Source organism: Mus caroli, unplaced genomic scaffold, assembly GCF_978045245.1.
Source record: "Mus caroli unplaced genomic scaffold, Mus_caroli_1 scaffold_8, whole genome shotgun sequence".
Lineage (NCBI taxonomy): Eukaryota > Metazoa > Chordata > Mammalia > Rodentia > Muridae > Mus > Mus caroli.
In genome coordinates, this window is record NW_028227263.1 from 138,353,248 (window position 1) to 138,378,248 (window position 25,001).

At 40.3% G+C, this 25,001-nt stretch overlaps 1 protein-coding gene across 1 annotated transcript; it reads left to right on the forward strand.

The window, feature by feature from the left end:
* Window positions 1-5,388: 5,388 nt before the first annotated feature.
* On the forward strand, window positions 5,389-6,285 carry LOC110297370 (vomeronasal type-1 receptor 4-like). Its single transcript, XM_021166127.1, has one exon. The coding sequence runs from the start codon at window positions 5,389-5,391 to the stop codon at window positions 6,283-6,285; it is 897 nt and encodes a 298-aa protein (XP_021021786.1).
* The last annotated feature ends 18,716 nt before the right edge of the window (window positions 6,286-25,001 follow it).

The following is a 25,001-nucleotide window of genomic DNA, read 5'->3' on the forward strand; positions in this document are numbered from 1 at the left end:
ATCCCAGAAAAAGAAGAGGTAACGGTAGGAATTCTTGGAGGAGTGAAGAGGAGGGAAATTGTCATAGAGAGGTAGTGTATGAGAGAAAAAAACTTTTCAAAAAAAATAAAATAAAATAAAAGGACAAGCAATTTTTTAAAGAGGAACTAAAAATATTTGATAATTGCTTAAAGAAATATTCAAGATCCTTAGGTATCAGAGATGTGCATATTAAAACTACTTTGTTATCTTATTTTACTTATGCTAGAATGGCTAAGATCAATAGCACAAGTGAAAGCCCATGATATTGAATATGTAGAGCAAGGGAAAAACTCATCTATTGCTAGCAAGAATGCAAAATTGTACAACCACTATGGAATCAGTGTGGCAATTTTTCAGGAAGATAGCAATTGATGGTGGTGCATGCCTTTAATCCCAGCACTCAGGAGGCAGAGGCAGGCAGATTTCTTAGTTCAAGGCCAGCCTGGTCTACAAATTGAGTTCCAGGACAGCCATGGCTATACAGAGAAACCATGTCTCGAAAAAGAAAACAAAACAAAACAAACAAAAAAACCCAAAAAAAAAACAAAAACAAAAACAAAAAAAGATCTACTCTCAAGAGCTAGCCATAACAATCTTGGTCATGGACCCAAAGTATTTTTCATTCTATGACAAATACTTATTCAAGCATATTAATTGTAGCATCATTAACAGTGGAAGGACACTGGAGAAACCTAGATGTCCCTCAACACAAGAATTGATAAAGGAAATGTGGCACATTTTCACAAGGAAACTTTAATCAATCATTAGAAAACTAAAATCATAAAGTGTACAGGTAAAATTGACAGAACTAGAAAAAAAAATCATTCTAAGGGAGATATCCTAGATCCAGAAATATAATTTAGTATATATTTGCTTGATCATTCAAGGCAATAATAAATAGCTAAAATTATAGAACCAGAGATTTTAGGGAAAGGGACTAGAAGTACATTTTGCTAGAAAAGGAAAATTGAATGGACAGATATGCACGGAAGTCAAGGTGGCAGGAACAGCAGGTTCAAGTGAGGAAGGATAGGGATAAGGAGAAAAATGGGAGAAATATGTAGAAAATCTTTATAGGTCTACTGTGAATTAAAGCTAAATATCAGCAATGACAGAAACAAGAGAAAGCTTACAAACTAAATGAAAAAAAAAAAAAAAAGGCTTGAAGATAAAACTTAAGAAGGGAATTACAGCCAGGCAATGGTGGCACATGCCTTTAATCCCAGCACTTGGGAAGCAGAGGCAGGTGGATTTCTCAGTTGGAGACCAGCAAGGTCTACAGAGTGAGTTTCAGGACAGCCAGGGCTACACAGCAAAACCCTCTCTCAAAAAAAAAAACAATAAATAAATAAATAAATAAAATAAAGAAGAAGAAGAAAAGAAGAAGAAGAAGAAGACAAAGACGAACACGAAGAAAGAAAGAAAGAAAGAAAGAAAGAAAGAAAGAAAGAAAGAAAGAAAGAAAGAAAGAAAGAAAGAAAGAAAGAAAGAAAGAAAGAAAGAAAGAAAGAAAGAAAGGGAAAGAAAGGGAAAGGGAAAGGGAAAGGGAAAGGGAAAGGGAAAGGGAAAGGGAAAGGGAAAGGGAAAGGGAAAGGGAAAGGGAAAGGGAAAGGGAAAGTGAAAGGGAAAGGGAAAGGGAAAGGAAAGGAAAGGAAAGGAAAGGAAAGGAAAGGAAAGGAAAGAACAGAAAAGAAAAGAAAAGAAAAGAAAAGAAAAGAAAAGAAAAGAAAAGAAAAGAAAAGAAAAGAAAAGAAAAGGAAAGAAAAGGAAAGAAAAGAAAAGAAAAAATGGAATTACAGATTACAGATAATTGAATGAAACTGAATACACAACATACTTATGGACACAGTGGAGATGGTTGTAAGAGAGAAGTTCTTAGAACTAAATAACCACATAAGGTATAAATGGAGATATCTCATATTAACAACTTAACAACACACCTGAAATCTTTAAAGCAAAAAGACTCACACACAGGGGACATAGACAAGAAGAAATAATTGATCTCAAGGCTGAAATCAATAAAATAGAAAGATTAACAACAACTACATCCAATACAAAGAATCAATGAAATACAGATTAGCTTCTTTGGAAATATCAATAAAACTGACAAACACTTATCCAGGAAACTAAAAGCTAGAGAGATGTATATTGATGTAGGGGAAATGCCATTGAAATGAGAACATCTGGGGTTACTTCCTCAGAACTTGTTATTAACATGGTGTTGCATCTATCTGTCTTCCATGTGGACAGGCCGTCAGAGCCAGAAGAGGAAGTTATAGATCCTTAGGATGACAACAAGATAAAGGTCCGGTGTTGTGTGTATTAAAAGATATAGAGAAAAGAAATATGTTTTGGTGGATGGGTAGTAAGGTGTGGGTTAAGGGTGTGCCTCCAAGGGCCCATGCTGAGGCATCCCTTTCCCCTGATAAACCATCCACACACAACAGTATACGATAGAATAGACTTTATTCAGGGCATGGGAAGGGGAGTTAAGAGGGAAGGTGGAGCAGAGAAAGGGGGGGGGTAGAGAAATAGAGGCCGGCCAGGAGCATGTGGGGGGGGGCATGAGGAGTGAGGGAGGAGGAAGGGGCAAGAGGATAGAGCAAGAGCAAAAAGTCAAGAGCAAGAGATAGAGGAGGGGGCAAGGAACCCATTTTATAGTGAGACAGGCACACCTGGCTGTTACCAGGTAACTGTGGGGCAAAGCTTATACAAAATGCTAATATTTTGTATATATGATTTAAGTTATCAATTTAAGTAGAAGGTATATTAATTAACACAAGTCAGGTTATATGGAAGTTTTATTTTCAAATTGCATACTTAAATTTCTATGTACCTTAATTAGAATAACACATTCCCGGTATTTCGATAGAATTAAGGAAAGTGCCATTAATCAATCTATATTTAGCACTCATAAGAAGTTTTTACAAGTGGTGTTTTGCTCTCTGGAAAAAATATAGCAACACAATGCAACAAAACAAGACAAAAACAAAATGAAAATGTTTTGTTGCAGAGCTTCTATGCGCACATGGTCTGGTTATTTTCTGTTTGTATATTCAGTAATATTTGGAGTTTCTGGCTCTAAGAGTATTCAAATTTCATCCAGAGCTACCATTTTTCACCATCTCTTACTTCTCCTTAGAACTGATCCCTCTGTTCCAGCTCTTTGTACTCCCTTTGTGTGCTAACACCCCTGAAGAGCAGAATTCAGATAATTTTTTTCAGCATGTCCCTGTGCAGTTTAAACACAATTGAAAGTTTCTTGAAGTTCATGATAGGAAAAAGGATGATGCCAATTCCCTCATTGGGCAGAGTCATGGATACTACATGTGTCATCATACTGACCTCAGAGAAGATATGTTCTCAGTATATCAACATGTCATTTCTTATAGGTGACTACAGGGAGGTAAGGTGTCTGGGTCACAGATCAATAATGCCACATTCAGCATCTGCCTTCACAGAGATATATACTTTCCATGGTGAGTCTTAATGTCTTCCACCAGGCCTGCAGAATACAGGAAAGTTTGCAGCCAGCTGTTTGAATGCAGCTATGTGAGCCCCTCTCTCTCTCCTTCAGAGACACAGTGCTGCATCTTCTGAATGCTATGAGAGATGGAGATCATCTGAGTCCTGAGCACTGCACAGTTGAAGGGGGCCTGTTAAAGAGAACCCTCTGTGTTTAGATGTCTTTCCCTAATATTGTTTGGTAAGGGGAATTTGCAATAGGAGTCCTAGTACCAAGTTGTTGGTGGGGTCTTTTTTCTCAAATATTTGTCACCATGTCACCATGTTTAAAGGGACACGTGCACACACACACACACACACACACACACACACAAAAAAAAAGAAAAAAACACACACACACTTTTCCTGGCATTCTCAGTGAGATGTAATACCTGGCAGGACCTCAATCACCAGAAGAGTAGAACTTAAATCTGATAACCCCCCTTTTTTTCAGGCTCCACTTTAACTATGGATCACCTCAAAATTGGTAGTTTGATTTTGAAAACACTGGTGCTGAGTGGCAGAGTGATAGGATGCTATTTTTCTTCCATAGAAACTAAGATCAATATTGGAATAACTTCCTGTTAATTTATGAGTATAAACGTCTGTAAATAATCAGAAAAATTTCAATTATTTCCAATGAGGGTTCTTTATCTTGCCAATTTCAACATCATTTGGTCAGGGCTGAATATTTATGTCTGTGCTGCTGTAGTTTCTACCTTGCAGAAATGAATGTAATCAGCATCTTCTCCTTTGGATCAATGTATTTATATGTCACCTATGTTCTTTGTCTCACAAAAAAAAAATATTTTCCACTGTGCATATAGTCACACAAAAAATTTCATTTGCCTTATATTTAGACAACTATGAAAAAATAGTAACTATTTTATTAGTGTTAATGTTGACTTAGTTTCATAAATGGACAAAGATCTCATGGTTGTCATCACAGAATTGAATGAACATTTTCAATTAATAAGTTCATATTTGTATGAAATTGATGTGCTTCACATGTGACTAGCATTGGCACCTTTAGATATTTTACATTTTTATGTGATATATTACAATAGTATATTTTGGAAATTATTAGCATTTGTAAAAAACATACAGGATTATGAAAATAGTCATAGAATGCCAAAGTGAATAACATGTATTTTAAAATTCATACGAGGACTACCAAGGAGAAAAAACACTGTTGCCCTATATAAGCTGCTGGAAATTACTTTCTTTCAAAGGTGGAGTTCATTGCATTACATCTCTCATTGAAAGTAATGGAATGTCAAAAATCTGTAGGGTTCCTAAAATCATACTAACACCAATAGAATCCTCCACACATGAATGCTTTGAGCTAGAAATCAAACTTCATTTTTAGAGCCTTGGGGAAAGTGCTGACACCTAGCAAGAATATGGCTTTGTCTTTACTTTAACTACAATGCTGTGATCAAAGTCTATGGAAACAATTGGGAATAGGTTGAGACGGAGAAATGGTTTTGGTCAAAAACACATCTTGAGGGCTCTAGAGAAGGCTTTCTGGGTTAAGAAAGCAAACAGATCTTTTAGAGGACACAGTTTTAGACTCAACCATACACATCTGGCAGCTTACCACTAACTATAACAATTCTGGCTACAAAGGCACATGCACTGAAGTAAATTTTCCCACATAAAGACACAAACACATATACATGATTAAAAAATTACAGAAGTATTTTATCTTTACATCTGAATTTACATAAAGTCTGATATAAAATATTATATTTAAGTGTTTAACAGAACAAAATTTATATACAATGAAGATATTAGTCCTGCATGTCCATCATGAAGTGCCTGGATGTAATACTGAGGGACATTCCCCCATAACATGAGACAATGGCTTCCAGAGACCTGACCATTGGGATCTTTTTCCTGTCTCAGACTATGCTGGGAATGCTGGGGAACTCAGCCTTGCTATGTTGTTTTATCATTACTGACTTCTCTGGGATCAAGACAAGGCCTATAGACCTAATTGTGAAACACCTGACTTGGGCCAACATCATGGTTGTTATCTGCAAAGGAATCCCTCAGACAATGACTACTTTTGGTCATACATATTTTCTAGACGATATTACATGTAAACTTGTCTTTTATTTGCATAGAGTTGCAAGGGGATTTTCCCTTGATTCAACATGCCTGTTGAGTGTCTTTCAGGCTATCACTATTAGCTCCAGCATTTCCAAATCTGCACAGCTCAAGGCTAGAATCCCCAAAATCATTGGTCCTTCTCTGGTCTTGTGTTGGTTGCTGTGTCTGCTTGTAAACATCTTCATAATCATGACAGTGACTGATATGAGAGATAAAGGAAATCTTACTGAATTTAGACATTTGTTGTACTGCTTAGCAGTAAATAATTCTAAACAAACTTACAGAGTGTATGTTATCATATTGGCCTCCAGTGATGTCATATGTTTGGGACTCATGATGTTGGCCAGTGGCTCCATGTTGGTGATCTTAGTCAAGCATAGGCAGAAGGTCCAGTATATTCACAGATCCTTGGCTACTAAGACATTTCATGAGACCAAAGCCACACAAATTGTTCTTATCCTAGTGATCAGTTTTGTAGTTCTTTATGGAACTTCTTTCATCTTAATGATGTATTTTTCTTACCAAGATGGAAAAGATACATGGCTGGTCAGTGTCAATGTAGCCATGAGTGCATGCTTTCCAGCACTCTGCCCCTTTCTACTCACCAGATACCATACTAGGGTTTTTAAGCTCTGCAGTACTTAGAATGTATCAAGAGACATTTTTATTCTTGTGCAGTCAGCTTTTATAACATATACTGTACACCTTATTTTATATTCAGTATGTAATGTTCACATCAGATCCACAATGTAGGTAAAATATCTCCCAATACACTTTGGAGCATAGGATTGAATTCAGTTACTTTCAATTGTTTCAATTTAGAACATTTTAATACGAGATAAATTTAAAATGGGGGATATATAGATTGTAATAATTATAATGGGTTTATCATTCATTGAACTTTTATATACAAACATTAAACAGAGGCTTCAAGTTAGACTGTCAACCTTAGTGAAGAATGTGGTGCTAAAGTAACCATGAGGGAATAAACAGTTGTAGAGATTTCTAAGAGATTGGTGACAATGGGGCACACTTATAGTTTGCTGGTTTTGTATACTACACAGAATTTAGTTTGGGTTGTGTTTCTCATGTACTGGTGGGTAATTACCAACACTGGGAAACTGCAATGTGGGATTTGGGGATGCCATATTTTTATATTTAGATGAACATTCAGATATTACATTATTTGAAATGGAAGGGAAATAATTAAAACACAACTAAACAGAAACTGTTAATCTTAAGTTTTCATTATTTATGTATCTGAGCATTTTGCTTTTTTGTACGTATATGTACTATTTGTACTCGTCCTGTGATAGACTTCAGAATATGGTGGAATATCACGTGGAATTTGAATCCTGGATGTCTGTGAGCCATCATGTATGTGGTAGAAATAAAAATAAATTCATAGGGAAGAACAGGAAGTTTTCTCAATCACTGATCCCTCAATATTTGATTTCAAAATCATACCCTTCCAAATATAATGATTATAATGGAATATAGATCTAAAATATATGCAAATAGAATTGCAGATAGCACAAGGAAGTCTTCTGCTATCAGACAGGATAAAAATTGGCACACAAGGGAAAACAGTAAATCATATGAACTAGAATGCTTCTTTATTTCCTATGTGGCATCATCCAGGAAGTGATTGTTACATCCATTACAATTGTTCAATTTTGAGAGAATTGCTATGGATTCATATTTATATCTTGATAGCTTTGGTGGGAATCAGGCCCCTCCCCTTCCTTCATAACGGAATGTCAGAAAAGTAAAATTGAACCTTGAGCAGAGCCTTGTCTTGGTTCCATCTTTATCTCGCGCCGCCTAGTCCCTCTTCTCTTCCAGATTCCAAAATGCCTTCCCAGAACAGAACCCAGACATGTGAACCGCTGGCCAGACACAACAGATTTGGCAAACCAACGCAGGACTGAAAAACGGCAGAGGACATTTGGAAGAAGCACTGCTGGTTTGGAGCTCCATGAAAGAAGAAGAAAATAATTAAAGGAAATTCATACCAGAGAAGGTTGGTATGGGCTAAGTTGAAACAGCATTTAACCTGAGCTCTAATTCACTTAGGTTCAGCAGTGAAGCTTAACAGGAGCTAAGAAGTGTAACAGGTGGTTAGCCATAGCTCTCAGAGGCTACATTTTTAGGCGTGAGAAAAGAAAGGGTTTATTAAAAGGAAATTAATAATCAAGCGGGTTGCCACAGTTAAAAAAAATGCATCATGCGGGAAGAAAACTTCCCAAAAAGCAGAGAGAAATTTCAGGAGTACCATGCTTTGTTCTCTCTGGGCCTTATAGCAGAAGTAGTACTCTGCCCCCTTTTGTGTCTTGTCTAATGTCTGGTGCACCAATCTGTTCATGTGTTCAATTCATGTATGTTCGTGTCCAGTCTGTATGAATGAATGTTCTATGTTTTATGTTGGATAATAAAAATGGCTAAAATACTTTATCTGCAAGCCAAGAGCTGCTACATGCTTCCACCAGGAAACAGATACATGGCAGGAGGGTCCCTGCTGGAAAAACTGTTTTTTATAAGAAAAAGGGTGAGTCTACAGCCTCTTAGTTTCGGGGTAAAAAGCTGATAAATGGTTCATGATTAATGTGTTTGACAAATGATAAAGTGCCTTTTATTCTATAATATTAACTCACATAAGTCAATGGTCTTTCTCTACACAAAGAATAAACAGGCTGAGAAAGAAATTAGGGAAACAACATCCTTCTCAATAGTCACAAATAATATAAAATATCTTGGCGTGACTCTAACTAAGGAAGTGAAAGATCTGTATGATAAAAACTTCAAGTCTCTGAAGAAAGAAATTAAAGAAGATCTCAGAAGATGGAAAGATCTCCCATGCTCATGGATTGGCAGGATCAACACCTGAAAAAATGTTAAACATCTTTAATCATCAGAGAAATGCAAATCAAAACAATCCTGAGATTCCATCTCACACCAGTCAGAATGGCTAAGATCAAAAATTCAGGTGACAGCATATGATGGTGAGGATGTGCAGAAAGAGGAACACTCCTCCATTGTTGGTGGGATTGCAAGATTGTACAACCACTCTGGAAATCAGTCTGGCGGTTCCTTAGAAAATTGGACATAGAAGTACCAGAGGATCCTGCAATACCTCTCCTGGGCATATATCGAGAAGATGTTCCAAACGGTAAGAAGGACACATGCTCCACTATGTTCATAGCAGCCTTATTTATAATAGCCAGAAGCTGGAAAGAACCCAGATGCCCCTCAACAGAGGAATGGATACAGAAAATGTGGTACATTTACACAATGGAGTACTACTCAGCTATTAAAAAGAATGAATTTATGAAATTCCTAGGCAAATGGATGGACCTGGAGGGCATCATCCTGAGTGAGGTAACACAATCACAAAGGAACTCACACAATATGTACTCACTGATAAGTGGATATTAGCCCAAAACTTAGGATACCCAAGATATATAATACAATCTGCTAAACACATAAAACTCAAGAGGAATGAAGACCAAAGTGGGGTCACTGTACCCCTTCTTAGAATTGGGAACAAAACATCCATGGAAGGAGTTACAGAAACAAAGATTGGAGCTGTGACGAAATGATGGACCATCTAGAGACTGCCATACCCAGGTATCCATCCCATAATCAGCTTCCAAACACTGACACCATTGCATACACTAGCAAGATTTTGCTGAAGGGACCCTGATATAGCTGTCTCTTGTGAGACTATGCCGGGGCCTAGCAAACACAGAAGTGGATGCTCATAGTCAGCTAGTGGATGTATCACAGGGCCCCCAATGGAGGAGCTGGAGAAAGTACCCAAGGAGCTAAAGGGACCTGCAACCCTATAGGTGGTACAACATTATGAACTAACCAGTACCCCAGAGCTCTTGACTCTAGCTGCATATGTATCAAATGATGGCCTAGTCAGCCATCACTGGAAAGAGAGGCCCATTGGACAGACAAACTTTATATGCCCCAGTACAGGAGAACGCCAGGGCCAAAAAAAAAAAAAAATGGGAATGGGTGGGTAGGGAAATGGGGGAGGGGGGAGGTTATGGGTGACTTTTGGGATAGCATTAGAAATGTAATTGAGGAAATACGTAATAAAATATATTAACAAAAAAAAATAAAAGCACATGTCTAACTAGAAAAAAAAAATCAATCCCAAATGGACCAAAGCCTGAAACACCTAGCCTGATAGAATAAAAGCAAGAAACAACAGCAATTAAAGCAGTGATGAGTTGAAAAAGATGGACTGGAGTATATGGAAATGGTTGAATAGAGAAAAGAGGAAGAGGAAAATAATGTAATTATACTTACATTTTTAAAATATTTTTTTAAATTTAAAGAGTGTATTTCATGGCATGGTCTATATTTTTCCCCAGAATGTTTTCATACCATCATTATAAAATTAATTTGATTGCATTATGCTAAGTGTTTGAATAATCTCCAATGCTAATTTTGACATGTGTTTCTCCTTTTATTTAGTCTTCATTAGATATTTTTCTGAGATTTGACTGAATTTGTCTCTATATTGAATACTCTAAACTATAGCAGGTTATATTTCAAAGTTAAGAAATAAATTGAAAACAAGGAAGAACAATGTCAATATTTTAAATGACTGTAATGTTTAATGGTTATCGTCTCAATAATTTAAGACCCTATTGATGAAAATACCATAGACATGAGTTCTAGAACACGAGAATTCAACCTATAAGCTTCAGACCTAGTGGCCTACAACACCAAAACCCTGGTGCAATCGTGTCATGAACATCATGGGCGTAAAGAGTCACTTAATGATTTAATTGAAGGTCATATCACAAGATGCAACCCATGACTGGCACCATTATCAAACTCAATATCATATGGCTAGAGTTCCCTGGGGGGGGAGGAGGGAGATTTAATACTATTATTTTACTAAAATTGCATCGTAGTAAACTGTCACATAAACTCTTATTATATGCTGTTGGATTAGGCTCCCCCGCCCCACCCCACCCCTTATAAGACAAACTTCTTTTGCAGTATACAGTGTTAAAAACAGAGGCCCACAATCATTCAAGGTTGAAGAATAAGAGATACTAGAGTGACCAATTTAATATAGGTCATCCATATCACACCTCTTCTTCCCAAGTCTCAGGGTTCACATGGAAAGAGAGACAAATGTATTATAAGAACCAGAGGTGGGAGATGATTCCAAAGAAACAGGTTTTGTCCATACTAACCAGTGCACTTGCACATGTGAATTTACTTATCATGACAGTACTTACAAAACCTGCAGAAGATCAAGCTAGACATAGTCCCAGCACAATGAAGGAGGTCAGGAGGTTCCACTTCTAGCAGAAGACCTGTTGCACAGTGTATCTAATCTCTACAGGAGGAAATTTTACATTTCCTTAAGAAATCAACCTTTGATCCGGCCGGATCAGCACCGGGGTAGCTAGAGCGCAGGGTCGGCTGACACCCGCCAGCTACCCACGACCCCCGCCACAGGATTTTGAGACTGCTGGTGAGTGGAACACAGCTTCTGCTCCAGTCCAATCACGCGGGACCTGAGAGTGCTTTGGTTGGGGAGGCAGAAATCCGGCCTACGTAGAGCCACAAGCCTCTTCCGGTCAGAAAAGCACTGGGGTAGCTAGGGCGCAGGGTCGGCTGACACTCGCCAGCTACCCACAACACCCGCCACAGGATCTTAAGACTTCTGGAGAGTGGAACACAGCTTCTGCTCCAATCCAATTGTGCACGGGACCTGAGACTGCATTAGTTAGGGAAGCAGAAAACCGGCCTGAGTAGGACCACAGGCCTCTTCCGACTGGACCAGCACCGGGGTACCGCCAGCTACCCACGACCCCCGCCACAGGATTTTGAGACTGCTGGTGAGTGGAACACAGCTTCTCCTCCAATCTTTAAACATTGACAACGACAACAACTAACCCCAGAGATTACCAGATGGCAAAAAGTAAACGTAATAATCTTACTAACAGAAACCAAGACCACTCACCATCATCAGAACCCAGCACTCCCACTTCGCCCAGTCCAGGGCACCCCAACACACGGATCTAAAAGCATATCTCCTGATGATGGTAGAAGACTTCAAGAAGGACTTTAATAACACACTTAAAGAAATACAAAGGAACACTGGTAAACAGGTAGAAGACAGTAAAGAGGAAACACAAAAATCCCTTAAAGAATTGCAGGAGAACACTGCTAAAGAGTTACAAATCCTTAAAGAAAAACAGGATAACATAATCAAACAGGTAGAAGTCGTTAATGAAAAACAGGAAAACACATCCAAACAGATGATGGAAATGAACAAAACCATACTAGACCTAAAAAGGGAGGTAGACACAATAAAGAAAACCCAGAATGAGGCAACACTGGAGATAGAAACCCTAGGAAAGAAATCTGGAACCATAGATACCAGCATCAGCAACAGAATACAAGAGATGGAAGAGAGAATCTCAGGTGCAGAAGATTCCATAGAGAACATCAGCACAACAATCAAGGAAAATGTAAAATGCAAAAAGATCCTAACTCAAAACATCCAAGAAATACAGGACACAATGAGAAGACCAAACCTACGGATAATAGGAGTGGATGAGAATGAAGATTTTCAACTCAAAGGACCAGCAAACATCTTCAACAAAATTATAGAAGAAAACTTCCCAAATCTAAAGAAAGAGATGCCCATGAACATACAAGAAGCCTACAGAAATCCAAATAAACTGGACCAGAAAAGAAATACCTCCCGACACATAATAATCAGAACAACAAATGCTCTAAATAAAGATAGAATACAAAAAGCAGTAAGAGAAAAAGGCCAAGTAACATATAGAGGCAAGCCTATCAGAATTACACCAGATTTTTCACCAGAGACTATGAAAGCCAGAAGATCCTGGACAGATGTTATACAGACACTAAAAGAACACAAATTCCAGCCCAGGCTACTATACCCAGCCAAACTCTCAATTAACATAGATGGAGAAACCAAAGTATTCCACGACAAAACCAAATTCACACATTATCTCTCCACGAATCCAGCCCTTCCAAGGATAATAACAGAAAAAAACCAATACAAGGACAGGAACCACGCTCTAGAAACAACAAGAAGGTAATCCCTCAACAAACCTAAAAGAAGACAGCCACAAGAACAGAATGCCAACTTTAACAACAAAAATAACAGGAAACAACAATTACTTTTCCTTAATATCTCTTAATATCAATAGACTCAACTCCCCGATAAAAAGACATAGACTAAAAAACTGGCTACACAAACAAGACCCAACATTTTGCTGCTTACAGGAAACTCATCTCAGAGAAAAAGATAGACACTACCTCAGAATGAAAGGCTGGAAAACAATTTTCCAAGCAAATGGAATGAATAAACAAGCTGGAGTAGCCATTCTAATATCTGATAAGATTGACTTCCAACCCAAAGTCATTAAAAAAGACAGGGAGGGACCCTTCATACTCATCAAAGGTAAAATCCTCCAAGAGGAACTATCAATCCTGAATATCTATGCTCCAAATACAAAGGCAGCCACATTCATTAAAGAAACTTTAGTAAATCTCAAAGCACACATTGTACCTCATACAATAATAGTGGGAGACTTCAAAACACCACTTTCACCAATGGACAGATCATGGAAACAGAAACTAAACAGGGACACAGAGAAACTAAGAGAAATTATGAATCAAATGGATCTGGCAGATATCTACAGAACATTCTATCCTAAAACAAAAGGATATACCTTCTTCTCAGCACCTCATGGTACCTTCTCCAAAATTGACCACATAATTGGTCACAAAACAGGCCTCAACAGATACAAAAATATTGAAATTGTCCCATGCATCCTATCAGATCACCATGGACTAAGGCTGATCTTCAATAACAAAATAAATAATAGAAAGCCAACCTTCACGTGGAAACTGAACAACACTCTTCTCAATGATACCTTGGTCAAGGAAGGAATAAAGAAAGAAATTAAGGACTTTTTAGAGTTCAATGAAAATGAAGCCACAACATACCCAAACTTATGGGACGCAATGAAAGCATTTCTAAGAGGAAAACTCATAACTCTGAGTGCCTCCAAAAGGAAACTAGAGAGGGCACACATTAGCAGCTTGACAACATACCTAAAAGCACTAGAACAAAAGGAAGCAAATTCACCCAAGAGGAGTAGACGGCAGGAAATAATCAAACTCAGGGGCGAAATCAACCAAGTGGAAACAAGAAGAACTATTCAAAGAATCAACCAATCAAGGAGCTGGTTCTTTGAGAAAATCAACAAGATAGATAAACCCTTAGCCAGACTCACTAGAGGGCACAGGGAAAGCATCCTAATTAACAAAATCAGAAATGAAAAAGGAGACATAACAACAGATCCTGAAGACATCCAAAACACCATCAGATCCTTCTACCAAAGGCTATACTCAACAAAACTGGAGAACCTGGATGAAATGGAGAAGTTGCTAGACAGATACCAGGTACCAAAGTTGAATCAAGATCAGGTTAATGATCTAAACAGCCCTATATCCCCCAAAGAAATAGAAGCAGTCATTAATAGTCTCCCAACTAAAAAAAGCCCAGGACCAGATGGGTTTAGTGCAGAGTTCTATCAGACCTTCAAAGAAGATCTAATCCCAGTTCTTCACAAACTATTCCACAAAATAGAAACAGAAGGTACTCTACCCAACTCATTCTATGAAGCCACAATTACTCTGATACCTAAACCACAAAAAGACCCAACAAAGATAGAAAACTTCAGACCAATATACCTTATGAATATTGATGCAAAAATCCTCAATAAAGTTCTTGCTAACCGAATCCAAGAACACATCAAAACAATCATCCATCCTGACCAAGTAGGTTTCATCCCAGGGATGCAGGGATGGTTCAATATATGGAAATCCATCAACGTAATCCAGTATATAAACAAACTCAAAGACAAAAAAAACATGGTCATCTCGTTAGATGCGGAAAAAGCATTTGAAAGATCCAACACCCATTCATGATAAAAGTCTTGGAAAGATCAGGAATTCAAGGCCCATACCTAAACATGATAAAAGCAATCTACAGCAAACCAGTAGCCAACATCAAAGTAAATGGTGAGAAGCTTGAAGCAATCCCTCTAAAATCAGGGACTAGACAAGGCTGTCCACTTTCTCCATACCTATTCAACTTTGTACTTGAAGTCCTAGCCAGAGCAATTCGACAACAAAAGGAGATCAAAGGGATACAAATTGGAAAAGATGAAGTCAAAATATCACTTTTTGCAGATGATATGATAGTATATATAAGTGAGCCTAAAAATTCCACCAGAGAACTCCTAAGCCTGATAAACAGCTTTGGTGAAGTAGCTGGATATAAAATTAACTCAAACAAATCAATGGCCTTTCTCTACACAAAGAATAAACAGGCTGAGAAAGAAATTAGGGAAACAACACCCTTCTCAATAGTCACAAATAATATAAAATATCTTGGCGTGACTCTAACTAAGGAAGTGAAAGATCTGTATAATAAAAACTTCAAGTCTGTGAAGAAAGAAATTATAGATCTCAGAAGATGGAAAGATCTCCCATGCTCATGGATTGGCAGGATCAACATTGTAAAAATGGCTATCTTGCCAAAAGCAATCTACAGATTCAATGCAATCCCCATCAAAATTCCAAATCAATTCTTCAACGAATTAGAAAGTGCAATCTGCAAATTCATCTGGAATAACAAAAAACCTAGGATAGCAAAAACTCTTCTCAAGGATAAAAGAACCTCTGGTGGAATCACCATGATGGACCTAAAGCTCTACTACAGAGCAATTGTGATAAAAACTGCATGGTACTGGTATAGTGACAGACAAATAGACCAATGGAATAGAATTGAAGACCCAGAAATGAACCCACACACCTATGGTCACTTGATCTTCGACAAGGGAGCTAAAAACATCCAGTGGAAGAAAGACAGCATTTTCAACAAATGGTGCTGGCACAACTGGTTGTTAACATGTAGAAGAATGCGAATCGATCCATTCCTATCTCCTTGTACTAAGGTCAAGTCTAAGTGGATCAAGGAACTTCACATAAAACCAGAGACACTGAAACTTATAGAGGAGAAAGTGGGGAAAAGCCTTGAAGATATGGGCACAGGGGAAAAATTCCTGAATAGAACAGTAATGGCTTGTGCTGTAAGATCGAGAATTGACAAGTGGGACCTCATGAAACTACAAAGCTTCTGCAAGGCTAAAGACACCATCAATAAGACAAAAAAACCACCAACAGATTGGGAAAGGATCTTCACCTATCCTGAATCAGATAAGGGACTAATATCCAATATATATAAAGAACTCAAGAAGGTGGACTCCAGAAAGTCAAATAACCCCATTAAAAAATGGGGCTCAGAACTGAACAAAGAATTCTCACCTGAGGAATACCGAATGGCAGAGAAGCACCTGAAAAAATGTTCAACATCCTTAATCATCAGGGAAATGCAAATCAAAACAACCCTGAGATTCCACCTCACCCCAGTCAGAATGGCTAAGATCAAAAATTCAGGTGACAGCAGATGCTGAAGAAAGAGGATGTGGAGAAAGAGGAACACTCCTCCATTGTTGGTGGGATTGCAAGCTTGTACAACCACTCTGGAAATCAGTTTGGCGGTTCCTCAGAAAATTGGACATAGTACTACCGGAGGATCCAGCAATACCTCTCCTGGGCATATATCCAGAAGATGTCCCAACCGGTAAAAAGGACACATGCTCCACTATGTTCATAGCAGCCCTATTTATAATAGCCAGAAGCTGGAAAGAACCCAGATGTCCCTCAACAGAGGAATGGATACAGAAATTATGGTACATTTACACAATGGAGTACTACTCAGCCATTAAAAAGAATGAATTTATGAAATTCCTAGCCAAATGGATGTACCTGGAGGGCATCATCTTGAGTGAAGTAACACAATCACAAAAGAACTCACACAATATGTATTCACTGATAAGTGGATATTAGCCCAAAACTTAGGATACCCAAGATATAAGATACAATTTGCTAAACGCATGAAACTCAAGAAGAATGAAGACCAAAGTGTGGACACTGTGCCCCTTCTTAGAATTGGGAACAAAACACCCAGGGAAGGAGTTACAGAGACAAAGTTCGTGGCTGTGATGAAAGGATGGACCATTTAGAGACTGCCGTATTCAGGGATCCATCCCATAATCAGCTTCTAAACGCTGACACCATTGCATACACTAGCAAGATTTTGCTGAAAGGACCCAAATATAGCTGTCTCTTGTGAGACGATGCTGGGGCCTAGCAAACACAGGAGTGGATGTTCACAGTCAGCTATTGGATGTATCACAGGCCTCCCAATGGAGAAGCTAGAGAAAGTACCCAAGGAGCTAAAGGGATCTGCAACCCTATTGTTGGAACAACATGATGTACTAACCAAAACCCCGGAGCTCTTGTCTCTAGCTGCATATGTATCGAAAGATGGCCTAGTCGGCCATTAATGGAAAGAGAGGCCCATTGGACTTGCAAACTTTATATGCCCCAATATAGGGCAATGCCAGGGCCAAAAGAATCGGAATGGGTGGGTAGGGAATTGGGGGGCGCTATGGGGGACTTTTGGGATAGCATTGGAAATGTAATTGAGGAAAATATGTAATAAAAATATTAAAAATTAAAAAAAAAAGAAATCAACCTTTAAGAAGCTACCAATTCCTGCATAGATTGCACTGCACTAGACACATACTGCCATCACTAATTTGTCTCAGAGTTTTATGGTTTTTGTTTGTTTCGTTTTGTTTTCTTGTTTGTTAGTTGGTTTATTTGTTTTTAAGGAACAGATAAAATTGAGAGTGAATAGTGGTTGTGAGATACTTAAAAAATGGAATAAAACAGAATTGTTCCTCCCTAAAGGAAATGCAAAATTAAAATGTTGAGCAGACTGAAGGAAAGCCTGTCTAGAGACTGCCCCATCTGCCTAGGGATCAATCCCATCTGCAGGCATCAAACCCAGACACTATGGCTGATTCCAAGAAGCACTTGCTGACAGGATACTGGTATGTCTGTCCCATAAGAGGCTCTGCCAGAGCCAGACCAATATAGATATGGATGCTCAAAGACAACCATCAGACTAAGCGTAGGGAACCCAGTGCAGGAGTTAGAGGGAGGACTGAAGGATCTGAAGGCATTTGCAACCCCATAGGAAGAACAACAATATCAACCAACCAGAACCCCAGAGCTCACAGAGACTAAAGCACTAGGCAAAGAGTACACATGGAAGGACCCATGGCTCCAGCTACACATGTAGCAGAGGATTGCCTTATCTGGCATCAATGGGATGGGAGCCCCTTGGTCTTGTGGAGACTTGCCCCACCATAGGGGAATGGTAGGGTGGTGAGGCAGGAGTGGGTGGGTGTGGGGGGAGATCCCTCATAGAAACTGTGGGGATGGGGATGGGATAGGGAGATTGTGGAGGAGAAACCGGGAAGGGGGATAACATTTAAAATGTAAATAAAGAAAATAACTAATAAATTAAAAAAATAAAATAAAAAGGAATTCAAAGAGAAATAATTGGAACCAACTTGACTAAAACACTTATTTATGTTTTAAATACTTGAAAGATATTTTAAGCAATAAATGTTTTAAATAATTTTTAAAAGACCTAAGTTTATTTGTGTTGGAAAAAGTCAAAGAAGCCTGGGTCCAATGAGACATAGAGATGTCTCTATCTTTCTCATGGTCTGAGTGCAAAGTTTCTAGAATCTTCCACAGGAGATTTAGTGAGCCTTCAGAAATGATGAGACTTACATATGTAGTTGCTCATGTCTGGTAATGTAAATCTGGGGTTGAAACAGATTTATGGAACAGGCAGAGAAAGCACCAGATTAATTCTACAGCAAAGATGTTAGTCAAAATATAGGCACACCTAACTTGTGCCACTTCATCTTAGTTATTGCTGTAGTGTAAACTGAGGTTGACTGTAGGTATCACAAGGTTAAGACAATCCATCTGTGAATGTGTTGAAGTACTGTGATAATAAGTCAATATTATAATTCACCTTACTTAGCATGATGTGTAGACTATCTCTTCAGTGTGATTATCATGGTTGAACTTAGCATAGTTTCACATCTGTAGTAGACATTCAAATAAGAATATAAGAAGCACACAACTCTGGAAGAATTAGGATGTGAATCTCTTTCTTCAGACAAAAGTATTCTTATGTAACCTACATGTATGAGTTAAAGAGGCAGTGGCTGAGACTATATTGAGGGACCAGTGGTCCAATGACTGACTTGAAACTTCACTTTTAACATGAGAGGGTAACACAGAAGTAAAGTTAGAATAAGAGTATCAGGCAATGACAGCCAAGAAAAAAAGTCTAGAATTATCTCTCCTGGTTTATTCATACACTAATGTTAAGTGCAAAGGACTGACATGCCTTCTCCCTCTTTTTTCTCATTCTTGATAATGGAACATAGAGCCTTGAGCATGGCAGGCCATGACTCTACCCATCAGCTATGTTTGTTTCCATGTGGAGCGCCGCTATCTCGTAAACATCCTGTGCTGAGTCATTTCCTCAGTACTATCTCGTAAACATCCTGTGCTGAGTCATTTCCTCAATAACAACTCGTAAACATCCTGTGCTGGAAATCCCCGCCCCGGGCAGCTCCGCCTCAGGGATGGGGTGATCAGTGTTGAGCCAATCATGGCTTGCTACGTCCGAGGCGGGGAGAATTTCTTATAAAAGGGAGGGGCTCGGACTGCCTGGGGTCTCCGGTTGTGAAGCTTATGCTCTCCCTCTCAAGACGCATAAAGCTTGCTGCAGAAGAACCCTATTGTGTGTGGTGTCCTTATTCGCGGGCGAATTAGAGAACACTCACATCTGGTGCCGAAAACCCGGGAAAACAAAGAACATCGTGAGCACCGTCGGAGATCCCTCGGTGACGGGGAGGGTCCAGAACTGCAGGAACTACGTCTCGGAAAGGTATGCCTGAATTTTACCTGACCCTTTCGCACTCCCTTCAACTAACTGGGCCGTGGGAGGGATTGCCCGAGGCTTTAATTATCGTCTTCGTGGCTTTGGTTGTATGGTTCCTAGCCCGAAAGAAAGGGCAAAAGGTTTTAGAAGCTATGCAGGAAGGTATGTCAGAATCCGAGCGTAGTGAGAGGATGGGTGTGCGCACAAAAACCGTAAAAAAGGCAAAAAAGGGAAGTGAAAAAGGACGTCCCGGGAGAAATAGAAAGGGAGAGAAGGGGAGCAGCAGGCCCGGGTTATATCCGACCCGAGAACTGGCTGCCCTCCACCTAAGAGATACCTCGGATTCTTCTGAAACCGAGGATAGTAAGCTGACCTCGGAGGAAGAGGGCGAGTTAGAAGAAGAAGCAGTTAGATATAAAGGAGAAAGGTATCACCCAGATGAAGGCGGGCGACCTGAGTCAAGTAAGCCCGCGTCCGGTGTCTTCTCTAAGGATAGGAGATTGTTGGCTGCCGCCATTCCCTCCGCTCCCCCACCTTATGAGGCCCGGTCATCCACAACTTCCTTTTTTCCCCAAAGGATCCTCCGCAAGCTACACTTAGCGTTTCCTGTTTATGAACAGGAAGGGGGGAGAATCTACGCTCCTGTAGACTATAGTCAGATAAAAGATCTTGCAGAATCAGTAAGAAAATATGGTCCCAATGCTAATTTTACTATTATGATTCTTGAAAGAATGGCACAAACTGCCATGACACCTAGTGATTGGCAAATGGTGGTTAAGGCCGCCTTGCCTACCATGGGACAATACATAGAATGGAAAGCCTTGTGGCATGAGGCAGCCCAGTCCCAGGCCAGGGCCAACGCAATAGCCCTTACGCAAGAGCAGCGGGATTGGACATTTGACCTTTTAACAGGCCAAGGCCCGTGGGCCGCAGATCAAATTAATTACCATTGGGGGGCGTACGCCCAGATTTCCAGCACAGCCATACGGGCCTGGAAGTCACTTAATCACAAGGGAGAAACCACCAATCAGCTTACAAAAATTGTTCAAGGGCCCCAGGAGCCCTTTGCCGACTTCGTCGCACGCATGGTGGAGGCGGCAGGAAAAATCTTTGGGGACCCAGAGGGGATAGGACCCTTTATTGAGCAACTGATTTTTGAACAAGCCACCCAGGAATGCAGGAATGCCATTGCTCCTAGAAAATCAAAAGGGTTGCAAGAATGGCTAAGAGTGTGTAGAGAGCTTGGAGGTCCACTTAGCAATACTGGCCTCGCGGCCGCCATCATGTTAGCACAAAAGCATCCTCCACAAAAGAAGACCGGTGAACGGACCTGTTTTAATTGTGTTAAGCCTGGACATTTCAAAAGAGATTGCAAAGCCCCAGACAAGAAAGGGGGGGTCTTGACCCTCTGCACGAGGTGTGGTAAAGGGTACCACAGAGCAGATCAATGTCGCTCAGTGCGAGATATACAGGGAAGGCTTTTGCCTCCATTAAATGTTCCTGCTCCCAATGTGTCAAAAAACGGGTCACTGGGCCCACGGTCCCAGGGCCCTCAAAGATATGGGAACCGGTTTGTCAGAACATCCGGGATGGCGGAAGAAGCGACCCAGGAAGACCCACAAGGGTGGACCTGCGTGCCGCCTCCGACCTCCTACTAATGCCCCAAATGAGTATCCAACCAGTACCTATAGAGCCAATGTCACCTTTGCCCCCTGGGACCATGGGCCTTATCCTCGGACGAGGATCACTCACCTTACGGGGCCTAGTGGTCCATCCTGGGGTTGTTGACCATCTACACTCCCCCGAAATACAGGTCTTATGTTCCAGCCCCAGGGGCGTGTTTTCCATCAGTGCAGGAGATAGGATAGCTCAATTGCTGCTCCTCCCCGACACCCTCTGGGAGGGCTCCCCAGGCCCCAGTCCCAAAACGATGGGGTCGTCAGGAACTGATTCAGCCTACCTTGTTGTATCCCTGAATGAAAGGCCCAAACTCTGCCTCAAAGTAAATGGAAAAAGGTTTGAAGGTATTCTTGATACCGGGGCAGACAAAAGCATTATATCCACGCACTGGTGGCCAAAAGCTTGGCCCACTACAAAATCGTCCCACTCTCTACAAGGTCTGGGATATCATTCATGCCCTGCCATAAGCTCAATGAGTTTGACCTGGAAGGCTCCTGAGGGACAAAAGGGTAAATTCGAACCTTATGTGCTCCCGCTCCCAGTAAACCTTTGGGGGAGAGACATTATGCAACATTTGGGCCTAACCCTGTCCAATGAAAAAATCGTGTCGGAGGAAGGGTTGAACAAGGCAAAAAACATGATGCTATAATTTCACATATGCCGCTAATCTTTCTAAGAGTTTGTCCCAACAGCTGCTATATAATTGGACGTCTGATTTTGATCAAACCCTCCAGAAACTTAGATTGGCCATCGTCTAAATCAATTCCACCAGACTTGACCTCTCCTTGACCGAAGGCTTTTCGTCATGGATTTCTTCTGCTGTTTCTTATTTTAAGGAATGGGTGGGGGTGGGTTTGTTTGGAATTCTCCTTTGCTTCGGATCGGTATCTAGCTTATGGTTAATTTGCAAATTATATAAGAAAAATAATAGAGACAAAATCATGATATCCCAGGCGCTTGCTGCCTTGGAGCAGGGGCAATCTGCACAGGTATGGTTGGCGGCGCTTAAACAAAATCGATTTGCACCACTGGTCGCTGGCTGCCCGCGCTTTAGCGGGTGAGCTTCAGCAGCCCTAGAGGATTGTAGAGCAATGCATCGCACAGGTGGTCCCCCCGTCCCACCTGGGGAATATGCCGTCTAGTGGGGGTTTCCTGCCCTAGTCTTCCCCTCCTCGAAAAAATGGCAGAGGGACAGGTCGGAGCAACTTCGGGTCCCACTCAAGCCTAGTTGTTGCTTGCGGACATAGTTCTTACATCTCTGAGTAAGAGGATTCGGCCAATGTTCCCGTCCTCTCATACTGGGTGTCCAGTTGGTTTTATTAGACAAAAAAGGGGGAGATGTGGAGCGCCGCTATCTCGTAAACATCCTGTGCTGAGTCATTTCCTCAGTACTATCTCGTAAACATCCTGTGCTGAGTCATTTCCTCAATAACAACTCGTAAACATCCTGTGCTGGAAATCCCCGCCCCGGGCAGCTCCGCCTCAGGGATGGGGTGATCAGTGTTGAGCCAATCATGGCTTGCTACGTCCGAGGCGGGGAGAATTTCTTATAAAAGGGAGGGGCTCGGACTGCCTGGGGTCTCCGGTTGTGAAGCTTATGCTCTCCCTCTCAAGACGCATAAAGCTTGCTGCAGAAGAACCCTATTGTGTGTGGTGTCCTTATTCGCGGGCGAATTAGAGAACACTCACATTTCCACACTTATTTCTTTATTTAGTTTGCACAATGTTTTCAAACAACATTCAAATTTGTTTTTATGCATCTCTTCTATGTGAGTCTTTTGTTAATATTATAATAGTTCCATCGGTATAAGGAGAAGTAAGTAAATATGCAACATGAAAGGAAATATTTTAGGTTCAGCTTTTCATGCTATTTAAACATGTTAGGATTTCATGTTGCCCTTTGGACAGAGTAATGGTGTGAATAATTCATCTGTAGTTGCCACATTAGCCTTTAGCTCTGCAACAGCAATGCATATTTGCAGTGGCATCATAAACATCAGGTCCATCTTGTGCTTGTAAATTCAAAATGGGTGACAGGGCAGCTGTCATGTCAGACCACACTTAGAACACTTAATTTTATTAAAATCTCAAAAGCCTGTTTGCACTTAAAATTTGTCTATGAAATAGACCTACATTTCAAAATGAAAGTTATTTTTTAAAATATTTGTCTACTATAATTTTGTGTGCATGAATATTTTGTCTTTGTGTGTTTGTGTGTGTGTGTGTGTGTGTGTGTGTGTGTGTGTGTGTGTGGTGTGTTTGCACGTGCACACATGTACATAAGCACTATGAAGAAAGAAAAAGAAAAAATGGAAGGAAGGTAGGAAGAGAAGGAGGAAGGAAGGGAAAAAGAATGATGGAAGAAAGAAAGGAAAGAGAGAGGAGGAAGGGAGGAAAGGAGGGAGGGGGAAGGAAAGAAGGAAGTCAAAGCAGAGGGACTTCATTGGTATTGGACTTTAGGTGCTGTGTTGATCTACACCATGATCATGTTCTGGTAAGAAAGGCTGCAGGACTTGAATCACACATATTCAGTGGATGTGACCAGTATGAACAATCTTTCCTTCTTATGCACAATACTATGCCTGTGAAAACAAACAGCCTTTTCCAGAATTGGGCAGAGTGACCTCACATATATGAACACAGGACTGGTGGTGCACTGTGGTCAATGTTGGTCACTGTTGTGGTTAGCCCTGGGGCTAATTACATTTGATGTTAATTCCATTCCCCTGTGAGTGGCTGCTAACAAGGAATGAGTCAGCACTCAGGTGATTTCCTATAAATCTGCTTCCCACCTTAATTTGTAAAATATAGGAGAGCTGATGATTGAGCAGATAAAAGGGAAGGTGGAGCAGAAGGTAGAGAGAGAAAAAGGAGAAAATGGAAGAGAGAGAGGATGCAGAAGAGGAGGAGGAGGAAGAAGAAGAAAAGCAGAGCAGAAGCACATGGCCTGCAGAAACTGCAAGTTCTAAGGGGTCTCATAGATGTGGAAGTTGGTAGTGTAGTGGTAGGTCTGCCCAATCTAGGTGCACAGCATGTATTCATATTGAGTTCTGTTTTCATTGCTAGGACATATTTGGGTTGGAGATTGATTGCATCAGGTCACTGCTTCTTTTAATATTTCTTCTTACTTTGCTACACTGAATGCGGGTGGATACCCAAATACTCAAATTTCAAGCAAGTGGCACAAACACTTCTTAGTCATTCTCATTCAAGGAGTCTCAAAGGCCACAGCAACTCTTAGGTTGAAGCATCTTGTCAATAATTTTAATTTTGTCTGTATTCACAGATGTGGGACAAGTCCACTGTCATTATTCTCATGGGAATGTGCATGGCCTCTCAGTAAGCACAACTCCATCTAGGCAGAGCTTTGGAAAACTTTGAGGGATGTTAGTTTTTCATTTGACTCCTGACTGACAGTGTGTGTCCTAAATGATGTCATATTTACTACATGGATGATCACCTGATTGATCACTAAAAACATAAATGAAGAACATGTCTTAGTTTTTGTTCTGAGAATATTTCAGTGAACTCACACCTCAGTCAGCCTCAGAACTCCCAAATATAGGATGATGTTTGTTGACATCATGTTCTTACACTGTAACTCCAACACCCTCATAGAAGCTGGGGGAGGGGGGGATGATATAGGGGGTTTCGGGAGGGGGAAGCTGGGAAAGTGGATATCATTTGAAATGTAAATAAACTATCCAAA

Excerpts from the sequence above, each read along its gene's own strand:
- LOC110297370 (XM_021166127.1), top strand. The coding sequence starts at position 5,389 with ATGGCTTCCAGAGACCTGACCATTGGGATCTTTTTCCTGTCTCAGACT.